Raw genomic sequence first — 14,351 nt, 5'->3', positions numbered from 1 at the left:
AACTGTTTCATCCATATGGAACAATGAATAAATGATGATTTTTGACAACATGACTTCTTAATTGATCACCCGTTTGATCGGGATTTAGATGGCTAACGTGAGCACGGGACGACGGGTTTGAAAAATCCATGTGCGTGGCTTTCTGTTTCACACTTAAATGGAGTCATGAACCAATGATGATTTAACACAACATGATTTGTCACATTTTTCTAATCTTTTCCAAAACTATTTATAAAAATGAAACCTTTCACAAAATTTTTTACCCTTTACACCTACACCAGCCTCATTGGCGGCGCTGAGGTTGAACATCACGACGCCACAGCTCATGGCGCTAGTACACCGTGTCGGCTGAAATTTGTCATGGCCCTGACTTTAGCCACAGCCAGAATTTGGCTCAGCTCAATGCATGGAGTCGTGATCCAAACAGTCCCTGTGTGCCCGGCGATTGGGGCAAGCCCCCGTCGCCCGCAAGCCGGCACCGGGACCCGCTCGCCCTCGTTCGTTCAGTTTCATTTCATCCTCACTCCCAATTCTGCATGGGCACATGTGAGACCTTGCTGCTGCGAGCTTGTCTATTAAGATTAACAGGTCCAAGTTAATGCTGTCTCACCGTGTTACTTTGTCTAAATTCAATTACACGGTCATGGCATTGGTTAGACTTTGTTACCTTAATAGGCTTGTAAGCGGTAGGTAAGAGGTCTTTGGTGATTGTGCTGTAGTCTTCTACTTTATCAGATCGAGATTAATGCCCTCTCATTCGTGTTGCTTTATCTAAGTTCAATACACTTATCAAGATATTAGGTAAGATCTGTTAATGTATCTGGCTTGCGTACAATCAGTATCGGCCGGTACTTGTTGCTATGTTCTAATCTTTTAAGTTAGTAGATTGATACCAATGCTCTCTCATTCGTGTTACCTTGTCCGAGTTCAATACACTTATCAAGACATTGGCTAGATCTGTTAGCTTATCTGATAAGCGCGCGGTTAACAAGGGTTCCTCTTTTATGGGGGTTGTGTTACAATGCTTTATTTTAGTCCGTCGGATGATATAGCCGATGGCATATGCCATTAATATTTTATTTATTTACACCGCATGCTTACATTAAGTATCTATCTGTTGTGGTGTTTATTTCAAGAACGCCTACCCATGAGTTCGAGAGGCTTCGCCATTGATCGGCTTAGGAATTTAATGTTTACCTTATTAATTTTCAGGACAAATTGACTAGCACGCCTTGCACCACTCGCTAGCCAATTTGGAGCCTGCACTGGAGCTAAGCAGATCTCTCAAATTCTTCGTGTTGTTCAATGTAGAAGCCTGAAGTTCAAATTTTACATCAACACGTTGAAGCTCGCCTTCACCGACGCTCACCCACGCCTACCCCACCTACTGGTTGTCTTATTTCACTTGATCGGCGACACCCCACCACTACTCGTCAACCCACCACCGTTGGCCGCCACCTCCAACATCCCTCTAAGCCCCTGCGAGCCAGCGGTGCATCGGACCCCCACCCCTTGAAAGAACCAAACCCCTTGACGGAGCATGAGACGCGACGGAGCAGGAGGGGAGGTGCGGCGCGACAGAGGAGAAACAACTTTTTTCTCTCTTTCAAAATGGAAGATAGCAAACACAAAGTAAAATTGAGGTTCCCATATGTCCTACCCAGACCCAACGGTTGGGTGGGAATGAGTAGCATGCATCTGAGGTGGCTCCAGTCAAGAAAAATAATAACGTTGCAGCGAAAAATAAAGGTGGCACTCAGCTGACACGATAGAGCACATAAGTGCTTGGAGTGGCACAAGTGTGTTTAGTAGGGATCATATATGTGTAGCACACACAAGTGTCTCAGCCACACGCACCGTGTTAGTCACTTTGGTAATGGGGATCCAAGGCAAAAATGTGGACAGCATGGTGAAAACCTAACACGCACACCTATAGCAACACAACGCGGTAGAAAATGATGGCAAGTATGGTTCGGTGATCGGCACCCTCTTCTTTATCGCGATCGTCAGAGCCGGCTCGATGGTAGTGGCCCGTGAGGCGCTAGGCGTTCCTACGCATCATCGGGTTTGATTTTTTTTTCCCGAATCGCTTGAGCATTGTCGGGGATAGATCACCAATATCCGCAAGGAAAGAAGAAGGTGAAATCCTACTAGAATTCCCCTATAATCTTACTAGAACTTCTCCTTTCAACTGACTAGTAATCCCGCCCCCTGCAGTATATAAAGGATGGTAGGGGTCCCTAGATCGGTAGGCAAAAACCTCATAGAACCACAATAGAGGATCAAATCCTTAACACCAAACAACACCCAAACGCAGGACGCAATATACAATACCCCAAACAGGACGTAGGGTATTACACTACTCTGGCGGCCCGAACCTGTATAAATCCGTGTCTTGTGTCCTCACTTTTACCTTCGAGTTTCAGATCTAGCGATCCCCCACCAACCAATCTACTACCTCGGGATACCCCTCGGTAGGTTGCCAAATATAAAACACCGATAACCATGGACACTAACGTATACACAGGCACTCACCCCTGGCACTCACCCCTATAAGACTCACGTACATTTATCCCATGGATGATGAGGTTAACTGTGTTGGAAACACCAACCGTCCGATTCCTATGGATCCCTCCTACCAAATAAAAAACTAGTGTTCTCTAGTTAAAATGTCAAAATGTATAGAGTAACATCTCGTGAGGCATTCCACCTAAACCGATGATTTGATCTTAGAGGATCATTGATAATAAGAGTTGGAGGTGTTACGAATTTCTTGCTATGTGTCCACCTACTAAATCATTTTCCTTTTGTTGTTCGTCGACCATGTAATTCTATTTGTGAGCAAGGTTCGTGGCAAATTGATCTATTTGGTGCCGTCCGATTAGGATCTAAATCGCTAAATGCTAATGTGAGAATGATGTGTTTGTGGCCTTTACACTTTTCAGTTTTATCCTCCTGCAACCATGAATGATAATTTTGGACTACACCACCTTTTCTTCGTGCTCTAACTTGGGATTGTTGTCTCGGAACACTGATAAAAGTGTAGTTTTGTGCGCACCACCACGTGCTTGTTGTTTTTGCTATGGCACTATAAAAACAAAGCTTCGCCACAAAATCACATCACACCGTACTTGTTGTTCTATCTAGCACACTGCGAAAATATGGCTTATCCCAACATATTGCGCATATTATTTTAATTATTTCCTACATGTAACTAGAGAAAGTGAGTGGTGAATGAGCCTTGTGCCCTCGTGTATTTCTCTTTCTTCTCCTCTCACCTTATATATAATACACATATACTTGGCAACATGATACGTATCCAGATGACGTCATCATGGAAGCGGCGCTGGACTGAGTCGAGGATGACCGAGTCGGTACTAGCAGCCAGAAAGAGCTTGACAATGGATGTAATTTCACAAGCCGTTAGAAGCGACGCATGCTGAATCACTCAACTAGGCTGTGGAAAGAGGCACACCATTACACTATACATATGGAACTTGCTGCCATTTGAAGACCTTGTGCAGTTGCACAGCGCACATCTGCCCAATGCAAGAGGGGCTGTCTTTCAACCATGTTCTTTTTCTTGTATTATTTTGGCATCATCATAACTAAAGCCTGACCCCACCTCCTATGACCCAACCTTCTATGGTTCCGACCAATGAATCTCTACTAACAACATAACACCCAGTGTGCTTCATCGCTACACACTACTTATAGCGACATTGAACGTGTGGGCGCGGCGCATTAGAAAATTTTTGAAAGCTAATGGGTTCGGATCACGATACGGTACCCAAGCCTATACATATATTATCTCCATTCTCAATATGCGACAAATAAATAAAAATACAAATAAAAATTGAGTGTGAAAACTGTGAACCCGCCTGAGGCCCTCAGGCCTCTGCATAAACAAGCGGAGAGATCATTCCGAGCACAGAACAAAAAGGAAAAGAAAATGCTAGCCTTAATTAACACAAAGAAAATATTGTTAAACCTCACATTTTTACATGTACGCACTCCCCGGCTCCCCCTCCCTCGCGCACGTGCCAAGCGCGCTCCTCATCAGTACAGGCACGACGAGGCGACGGCGCCGCTCGCGCCCCGGCCGTCGGACGGCAGCGGCACGAGCGCCAGCGCGAGCAGGACGGCCATGAGCCCCACCGGCACCACCAGCAGCAGCAACGGCGGCGGCGGCAGCGGGGGCAGCACCAGCGGCAGGACCACCAGCAGCGCGGTCAGGCAGAGGAACAGCGCCGCCAGCCCCGCCGTGAAGTACCCCTGCCCCGGCGCCGCAGCCGGCCGCGCCCGGCCTTGCGCCTGCAGCTTCCCGCTCACGCACTTGGCGCCGCCGCCGCGCATTCCGCCTCCGGCCGGACGGGAACTCGGCCACCGCTTCTCCGGCGCCATGCGCGAGAAAGTAAGCACTCGGGGTCGACCACCTCACTCACTCACTGCTGGCTGCTGCCGACGACAGCTACGAATACCTTTCAAGGCTGAACTGAAGTGGCAGCTGGGAATGGCGCATACATATAGAAGAAGATAGATAATGATATTTGCTCATGTTACCTCGCCTCTGATGGCCTTCGATCAAGCAAATCTGATCATGGCGCGACGGCCAAGGACGGATACTGATGTGGATGCGGAGATTGATCGACCTGGATCGCTCTCGACTCGTTCTGGGACTGAGCACGGACGAGGAAGATTTGGAAAGGCCCGGTGCAGTGTATGCGGATCAACGCGATTGTACCAGCGAGATATGAAGACCGAGGAGTACGTAGGTGTGGCGTCGCAAGGGTCTAGGTGTGGTGCATCTGGGCGGATGCAGGACGACATGGCCAGACTAGAGGGCAAGTTGGTCGTCCTGTGCCGTGCTCGATCGAATACTTTTCCGGCCTGCGGTGAGGTCAGTCAGAGTGATGAGACACCCTCGATTGGGATGCACATTCGAGGTTCTGGGTCCGAATTCCGAGGGTAGCTAGTGGATTAGTACTAGGAAGTAGGGATTTCTAGCTCTTGTTTAGTTCACCCCAACTTCCAACTTTGGCACTATGCAAAAAGAAGATTCCCCATCACATCAAACTTGCGGTACATGCATGGAGTACTAAATGTACACGAAACTAAAAACTAATTGCACAATTTTGTTATACTTTACGAGACGAATTTTTTAAGCCTAATTAGTCAATGTTTGGACAATAATTTACAAATACAAACGAAATGCTACAGTGTGCTACAGTGCTGTAACAGTAATTTGGCACCTCCAAACTTTGGAAACTAAACAAGGCCCTAAAAAAAATCTCAAGGACACATTCATGTAGTCCAACACTGACCGGCCGGACGACCTTTTCTCGTACGTTCGTGACTAAGGGCCTGTTCGCTTCAGCTTATAAGCCGTCTGAAAAGCTGAAACGGCTGATTTGTTGTGAGAGAAAAACACTGTTTGGTGGCTGATAAGCCGGCTGAATAAGCTGAAGCGAACATGCCATAAATTTGAGCCGCCCCTGCTGAATTATCACAGATTTTCACTAGAACGAAAAAAAAGGGACATGGGATTATTGGCAGTCCATGGCTGCGAGCTGAACTGAAGCAAGAAGACAACCAGTTGTGTGTGTATCTCCCCTCCACTTGTGAGACGTGACGCGAGCAAGCAGCATCAAATATATATCTGGGTCAATTAAAGTAAACGAGCCGTGCCCGCAGGGCTATCTGCTTGCGGGATTACGCGTTGATTGGCATCGCATATATGTTTGCACGGGTATCGCTTTGGGAAAGCGAGCGCAGCAAGTTGGCCTGCTGCTGGTCGATCGACTGCGCTGGCCGACTCCTCCCGCGCTCCCCGGCTATCGCAGGGTGCATGCACCGGCACCGTCTCCGGCTCACGCGCGATCGATGCCAAAGGTGTCCTGCACGCGTGGTTGCGACTTGCGACGGGGACCGGACGCCCACCGGGCCGTACGTTCACAAGACAGCGACCCACAGGTAACCATGCATGATGGGGCGCTCGATCATCTCCTACAACTCCGGAAATGGCGGTGGCGGCAGCTTTGGCTTGGAGGGTTAGTGCTCATCCCGCTTAAGAGTTAGGTCCTGTTTGGCACAGCTCCACTCCACAACTCCAGCGACTCCAGCAAAAAAAATAGTCAAACACTCCAACTCCAAAACTCCATGGAGCTGCCAACTCCATGGAGCTGTAGTACAAATGGGGGTGGAGTTTTGGAGCACCTCTTTTGCTGCTCCAAAACCCCCTCTTTTGAACCTCCTCGTGGAGTTGGTGGGTAATTACCCACCACTGCCACTGATTACACAAAAATAACGTTTCATCTGTTCCTGTTTCTTTCCATTCTCCGTGCGCCTCTGTTCTTTCCATCCCGTGACTTCACCCGCCCGTCGTAGCCCCTGCCGGTGGCTAGGGTTGCGCTAGCGGCTAGGCTCGCCACCACCGTAGCCCCTGCTGGCGGCCGGCTGCAGCGCCCCACCGCCGCCAAGCGCCCTGGCCCGACGCCGGTCCGCCTGCCCGCCTAGCCCCGCCGCTAGGCGCCCCTAGGCCCGTTGCCGGAGCGCCCCACCGCCGGCCCCTAGGCCCGTCGCCGGCCGCAGCGCCCCGCCGCCGGCTGCAGCGCCCCGCCGCCGGTCGTCGCGTCCCGCCGCCGAAGCCCGCCGCCAGCCTTCGCGCCCCTCCGCCGAAGGCCCGCCGCCGGCCTTCGCGCCCCGCCGCTGAATCCAGCCGCCGGCCGCTGCGCCCCGAGGCTGGGCGTCTCGCCCCGCCGCCGAAGGCCGCCGCCGGCCACAGCGCCCACCGCCGGAGGAGATCCCCCGCCGCTGAATCCCAAGGTACGGTTCCTGATCTTCCACTGGGAGACAAATAGAATGTTGAATACATTGTGCTTTTGATCTGTCCCCGTCAGTGTCTGATCGATCCTTCATCCCATCCACTCTCTGAAAATCTAAACTTGAATGCCCAGTAACAAATCTTGAATTGTGGAAGCAATCCGAACAAAGAGCAATGTCTGCCTGCTCCACCAGTTAGATAGCTTGTTTGTCTCATTTATATTCTTCAAAGAATTTTGCATGCCTAGTCCATGGTTACTCATTTATCAACAACCTTGAATATGTTACATGTAGAGCATTTTTGTCGTAGTATATTATAAAGTACACTTTCTGTCACTGTCACTGGGCTCTTGAAACTATATTCTAAATGTGTAGTGTTTTTAGAACAAGTAAAACTTGTTTTTTCAAATAGATGTAAAAAATACATATATGTATATTTGTGAAGTTACATATGGCCATTCACATTTGTTATACCTCTGATACAATCAATTGTTTGGGAGAGGCACTGCGAGGGAGTCATCTTATTTTTGGAACATGTAATTTATTATTATTTTGGACTTCAATGCATGTAGTTTCATTTTATATTTGTGATAAGTAGTTCAAGTTGAACCAGGGGCAAGAAAGGCAATCTACCCTCAAACTTCTCTTTTCTGGAGCTAGGGACACCCTCCCAGCCAAACACCCTCACCAGACAGCTCCAACTCTACCCAGAGCTGGCTCCACCTGGAGTTCTGGAGTGGAGCAGCTCCACCTAGAGTTGGAGTCATGCCAAACAGGGCCTTAGCACGTTGGTCACTGCCTTTGCTCTAACCCCATCTCTTCTTGAATTAGGGTATTTGGCAGCACTCCACTTCAGGAAAATTAGCTCCACTCCACCAACTTAAAAAAACTCGCAGCCAAACACGTTTAGCTCCACCAACTCCAACTCCAAAAAAAGTGGAACTAGGGGTTAGATCCACGTTTTTGGTGGAGTACCTCAAGGGGTGCTCCAAAAACTCTAGTTTCGGACCTCCTCATAGAGTTGGTGGGTATTTATCACCATTGCCACTCATTACACAAATACCGGTTCAATTGAGAAAAGAAAAAATCCCGTTGCCCCCCTCATCCCGTCACGCCCCTCATCCCGTCGTGTCGCGGAGCAGGCCGGCGCGGGGAGTCTGCATTTGTGTGGGCGGCATGGGCACGCCCCTGTAGCGCGGCTCCATTCGCGGGCGGCGAAGCATGCGGTTTCAACGGCTCCAGGCATGGGCGGCGGAGCACTGCATGGTCGCAGGCGGACGGCTTGGGCATGACATCAGCGGGGAGGCATGGGGCGGAGCAGCTAAGTTGGTGCTTGGATTTGATTTTGGGGAAGAGCAGAAGCTTGTCATGCGGCAATAGATCGATGGGAGAAAGATGATGACCAGTTCTGCATGCTTGATTTGATGGGAGCAAAGAAAAATTAGATGGGTTGGTGCCTGCTGTTGCTGCTAGCTTCTTGTTCGGCGTGGGGAGAAGTAAGGGGCAGAGAGATTGGTTTTCTTTAATGGCGGCTGGGAAGAACAACTGGGCAAGAAGAGGGGAGGAAGAAGATGAGCGTGAGAGGATGGCAAGTAGGTCCCGTGGATGACAAGTGGGATCCATAGCTGATGGTGTCACCATGGGTATCCACCATGGGCAAAATAGAATATTCCCACCAAATCCTCATATTTCTCATATTTCTGGAGCTGGAGCACTACAATCTGCCAAACACGTACAACAGCTCCATATTTTTCTGGAGTTGGTGGAGTGGAGCTGGAAAAGTGTGGAGCTGGTGGAGTGGAGCTTGTTTTTGTGAGGTGGAGTGCTGCCAAAAACCTCTTAGTCTCCGAAACTTAAGAGTGCTCTATTCGCGGACTCTTGCTCCTCTTCGTTCTTACCCCCTCCTCCGCACTCTTTCTTGCATCGTTGTAATAGCTTTATCATCACCATTGGGTATGTTAAGGTTAGGGTTCAGATAGCCAGGGCTCTTCTTCGGTGAGAGCATACGGGCAATGGCTTGTTACCCATTGTGGTAGGTGTGGATGTAGTGATAAGACATCACCAATTGCATATGGTGGAGGACCTTTATGTTAAGTGGTGGCCGCGTGTCTAGCAAGAAGGGGCCACCATATCCATATATGGAGGAGGATGGGAGGATGGGGGAAGGAGCGAGGGACTCAAGGATTCGTGTTGTAAGAATTTTAGGTACACCGTTGTAAGAGGACCTCCAAAATAGCAAAGGGAACGAGGTCGTAAAAACTCGACCAAACAGGTTGGCCAGTTGCAAGAAGTCTTTCACAGTTCATAAGGGGGTGTTTGGCAACACTACACTCCTAAAAAAATAGCTCCACTCCACCAACTCCATTCTTTTGCGGCTCCACTCAACCAACTCCATTCTTTTGCAGCTCCACTCCACCAACTCTAGGAAAACATGGAGTTGTTGTACGTGTTTAGCTGATTGCAGTGCTCCATCTCTAGAAACATGAGAACTTGTTGTGAATAGTCTAGTTTACCCTTTATAAATGGACCCACATATAAATCTTTCTCTTTTCACCCCCTCATCTTCCTCCCTCCTCTCTTTTCTCCCCTTCTCTTCCTTTGTTCACGCACAGCGGCGGCCCGGGTAGACGCGGGTGCGAGTGGCGCTGCCCAGCGTCACCACGAACACCATGAGCATCCTTGCCACATGGGCCATGGATGGAGGGATGATGCTCCAAGTTCTCTAGCTTCTGGGGAAGAACAATCCGTGAAGGATTGATATTATAAAAAACAATTTGTGAAGAATTGATCGATGCCGTTGCACACTGCATCCTGACCCTCAATCCCTCAAAATCGATCACTCGGTTTCATTTCAGAATTGACAAATCGAAGACAAAAGAACAAAAAGCATGCACGATTGCTTGCTTGCTTGCTCCTTGCCCGGACAGAGGGATTGCAAAGCGGAAGCAGAATCGAGATCGTAAGGCTCGTGTGACCTGGCCCTGCAGGACGGCAGCAGCGTGGCCCCTGCAAGCGGCAGCAGCGCGTGTGGCGCAACGGTCGGCGGAGGCTCACATGGCGTGGTGCGGCCGCACCGTACACGGCCCTGCGAGGAGCAGCGAAGCACCGTGGGCAGCGGAGGCTTGTGCGGCACGGCTATGCCAGGCGCGGCCACGCTAAGCACCGCCCGCGGGGAGCAGCGAAGCACCGCAGGCTGAGGAGGCTCGCGTGGCTCGGCCTCACAGGGAGCAACGAAGCGCCGCGGGCAGAGGAGCGACGAAGGCATGACCCTAGCGGGTGGTGGAGGAGCGGCCGGAGGAGCAACGACGGTGCGACCTGAGGGGTGGCGCAGCCCGGCCGGTGACCCGACCATGGAGGATAGGGCCGACGCACCCGTGGCAGGGGCGGCACCCCAGCGGGCTACACCAGCGTAGGAGGCGCAGTCCGGTGGGAAAAAACGAGGGGAGAAAGGATCGGGGTGACGGGAGGGAGGGAGAAGAGTGACGTAAGTTGCCTAACCGTGGCAGTGGTGGGTTAATAACGCTGAACTTCACGAGGAGTTTTGAAATTTGTGTTTTTGAGCACCTGAGGTACTCAGGAAAAACGTGGATCTGACTCCTAGCTCCATGTTTTTTCTGGAGCTGGAGTTTGTGGAGCTGGACGTGTTTTGTATGGAATTTTGTGGAGTTGGCAGAGTGGAGCTATTTTTTCTGGAGTGGAATGCTGCCAAACACCCCTGAAATTTATTTGTTAGAAAATAAGAATACTATATGCTGCTAGGCTACAAATATAATAATGATGACCATCCTATTTTTCTCATTATTTTCTTTTTGTGTGGTGGTCTTGGTCCACCTAATACCTCCGCTGTCACCTGGATGGAGCTGGGCCAAGCCCACACCTAGAGTCATTCAGTGGAGATGATATGCTAGTTGGAACTTGCCTCTGTTATGGCCTTGAGGAGCGGTGCTAGGTGCGGGAAGCAAGACGTGTGAGTTCTGGGTCGAGTGTTGTGCTGGCTTTGGGTGTAAGCAATGACGCGTCTGTGACTGTGCGTTGGGCTATAGGCTTGGCTTGTAAATGATATAAGGGCATGACCTGTTTTTGGATGAAAGGGGAAAAACGGTAACTGAATTCGTTATGCCAGTATGTTCTTGTTGTTCTTCGTCATTCCCTTTCTTCCTCCTCTGGCTGCCCCGCTCTACTTCCTGACTTCCCCGATGATTTCCTCTGCTTACGACCAAGCATAACAGGACCGTAACAATTGGTATCCAGAGCCGATTCCACCACAAAATTCCACCATAATTTTTCTCGCACCCTTCAAGCCGCAAGATCTGGCACTGTCTCATAAACCGATGAAGCTTCAGACTCAAATGGCGACCACCCTTGAGGACCTTGTGCACAAGTTTGAAGGCTTCAAGTTGATGATGCAGCAGTCCTTGGACAAAATCAGCAGGTTGGAGGCGTGGCAGTCGACAACGGATAGCTCCCTGGGCACGCTATTGACCAAGATAGAGGAAGCGGTGACGCGCCTGTATCGATTGGAGTCAGCGCCACTGCTAGTTCCCCGCCAGTTGCCTCCACCACCACTAGGATGGTTCAACCCCTTCGACCTCAACATGGCTCCACCTCAGGCAGCGCAGTCCCCCACGTTGACGCCGGAGCGGCCCAGCGGGCACCGCATCGACTTGACGAACCAGGATGTTGGTGGTGGGATCCTCCCTCCCTTCCTCCCTTCAATTTGAGTCACTGACCGGGAACTGAGAGTTTGGGCCTCGGCAAGCTTCCTTTCCCAAACATGAATTTTCCTAGTTAGATGGCGAGAACCCACGACTATGGCATGATCATTGTGAGATGTACTTCGAGGTGTACGCGGTGAGCTCTCATCTGAAGACATGATTTGCGGCACTCAACTTAAAGGGTACTGCAGTGGCATGGCTTCAGACATTTGAGCGTAGGGGCAGGGTGCTTGATTGGGAAACATTTTGTGATGCTGTTATGAACAGATTTGACAGAGATCAATATCAAACGCAGTTGCGTCATCTTGATGCTCTACGTCAATCTGGTTTGGTTTCATAGTATGTGGAGAAGTGTGAGGAGCTTTCTCATGGCATTTTGTTGTATAACACAGCCTACAACGATACATACTTTGTGACCAGGTTCTTGGGGGTCTCAAAGAGGAAATTAGGTCAGCAATTGCCTTGCATAGGCCAAAAGATGTTTTAACAGCATCTGCCTTGACTTTCTTACAAGATGAAGAGATAGCTGTGTGCATGGGACGAGATCTTGCCAAGGAGCTTTCCAAGTCATCTTTCAAAGCATCTTTTGGGTTTGACAGAACTAAAATGGTTGCCTCTGACAAACCTGGACCAATTAAGTCTAAGGTGGATAGAAGTGATTCTGAGGATAAAGTGAAGTCACTAATGGCATTTAGGAAGAAGAATGGTTTGTGTTACAAGTGTAGAGAAAAATGGGGTCAAAATTACAAGTGTCCTCCACAAGTTCCATTACATGTCATCGAGGAACTGATGGATGCATTGGAACCAACTGATGACAGTGCTAGTAGTCCCAGTGATGATGAACAGGTACAAGATGTTGTTATGACAATTGAAGATGCTCAAGTTTAATATCCTATGAAGAGAAAAACTATGAGGTTGCAGGGTTTCATTAGCAAATAGGAGGTTCTGATTTTGGTAGACTCAAGTAGTGTAGGATCTTTTATCAGTGAAACTTTGGCTGATCAGTTAAAGTATCCACACCAAGATTGTGTTGCAGCTTCGTTTGTGACAGCTGATGGCACTTCTTTGACTTGTACCAGGAAGATTCAGAACTTGCAATGGGCTACTAAAAACATACATTTCTGTCAAATGTGGGAGTACTACCTCTGAAGTGTTTTGACATCATAGTAGGTGAGGATTTGTTGGAGGACTGTAATCCTATGTGGTTGAATTGGAGGAAAAGGATTATGAAATTTACTCATAAAGGCAAAAGGATTACTTTGAGAGGGGTACAGTCTGAGGTAACAAAATGTACACCTAATGGTGCAAGAAAAGTAAAGGGCCTACTGAGAAGACATGTTGTTACTCATTGTGTAATGATGATGCCTCAACTCTCTAAGTGCAAGTTGCAAGATGAATTGGAGGACCTTCACTCAATTTTAGATTGTCACAAGTTGTCTGTTCAACATGAAATTCAACAACTGCTGTCTCAATACAAGCACTTATTTAAGGAGCCCACAACACTACCTCCTCCAAGACAGTATGATCATCAGATTGAGCTGATTCCTGTAGCCTTACCAGTGAATATTAGGCTCTACAGATATACTCTTGCCCAGAAATCTAAAATTGAAAAGTAGCTGGCTGAGGTGCTCAAGAATGGAACAACCAGGCCAAGTACTTGCCCTTATGCATATCCTGTGCTATTGGTAAGAAAGAAGGATGGTACACGACGTTTTTGTGTTGACTATAGACATTTGAATGTCATCTCTGTCAAAAATAAACACCCCCTACCAATAGTTGATGAATTTTTGGATGAATTAGCTGGCTCCAAATGGTTTTCAAAGCTTGATTTCAGGTCTGGTTACCATCAGATACGAATTGTCAAAGGTGATGAGCATAAGACTGCTTTTAGATCTCACAGTGGTCTCTATGAATTTCTGGTTATGCCCTTTACCCTTACAAATGCTCCAGCTATATTTCAAAGCACTATGAATCAAATATTTGAGCCCTTGTTGAGAAAAGGAGTCCTGATTTTTATGGATGACATGTTGGTCTATTCAGCTACTTTTGAGGAACATGTGGAGTTGCTGAGACAGGTACTTGAAATAATTCAAGATAATCAGTTTCTAATTAAGTTGTCCAAATTTTCTTTTGCTCATCAGCATATAGAGTACTTGGGCCATTGCATTTCAGCTCAAGGAGTGTCTACAAAGCCTTCTAAAATAGTGGTTGTGGAACAATGGCCAATTCCAACAACTCTTAAGGAGTTGAGAGGGTTCTTGGGTTTAACTGGCTATTATAGGAAATTCATCAGACATTATGGGATGATCAGCAGGCCACTCACTGGTTTGTTGAAGAAAGGGGTTCAATTTCAGTGGACACATGTCACTGAGGAAGCTTTCCAATTGCTAAAGCAAGCTTTAGGGAAAGCTCCTGTGTTGGCTATCCCAAATTTCAGCAAACAATTTGTATTGGAGACTGATGCTAGTGATCAAGGGTTGGGTGATGTGTTGATGTAGTATAAGCATCCAGTTGCTTATTTGAGCAAATCATTGTGCCCAAAGAATCAAGGCTAGTCTACTTATGAGAAGGAGTGTATGGCCATCCTTATGACAGTGGTGAAATGGCGATCCTATTTGCAAGATAAAGAGTTCATCATTCGAACTGATCATAAGAGTCTTCTTTACTTAACTGATTAGAGAATTCATACAAAGTTGCAGCACAAGGCCTTACTTAAATTGATGGATCTGCAGTTTAAGATTGTGTACAAGAAAGGTATCACTAATGCAGCTGCTGATGCTCTGTCAAGATGTCCTGTCACTACAATATTTTTTG

General features: G+C 48.4%; 1 protein-coding gene across 2 annotated transcripts; it reads right to left on the bottom strand.

Moving 5' to 3' along the window:
* Positions 1–3,770: 3,770 nt before the first annotated feature.
* On the bottom strand, positions 3,771–4,974 carry LOC117847635 (uncharacterized). 2 transcript variants are annotated; one of them, XM_034728877.2, is made up of 2 exons: positions 4,564–4,974; positions 3,771–4,471 (listed from the first exon to the last, which is right to left on the bottom strand). In XM_034728877.2, the coding sequence occupies exon 2, from the start codon at positions 4,402–4,404 to the stop codon at positions 4,060–4,062; it is 345 nt and encodes a 114-aa protein (XP_034584768.1). In that variant the 5' UTR covers positions 4,405–4,471; positions 4,564–4,974; the 3' UTR covers positions 3,771–4,059. The 2 variants fall into 2 exon arrangements, with proteins under 2 accessions (XP_034584768.1, XP_034584766.1); XM_034728875.2 differs by having other exon boundaries at positions 3,771–4,481; positions 4,564–4,972.
* Between the last annotated feature and the right edge of the window lie 9,377 nt (positions 4,975–14,351).

This window comes from Setaria viridis, chromosome 3 (assembly GCF_005286985.2).
Source record: "Setaria viridis chromosome 3, Setaria_viridis_v4.0, whole genome shotgun sequence".
Classification (NCBI taxonomy): domain Eukaryota; kingdom Viridiplantae; phylum Streptophyta; class Magnoliopsida; order Poales; family Poaceae; genus Setaria; species Setaria viridis.
This window is presented reverse-complemented; position numbering and strand designations above follow the sequence as displayed.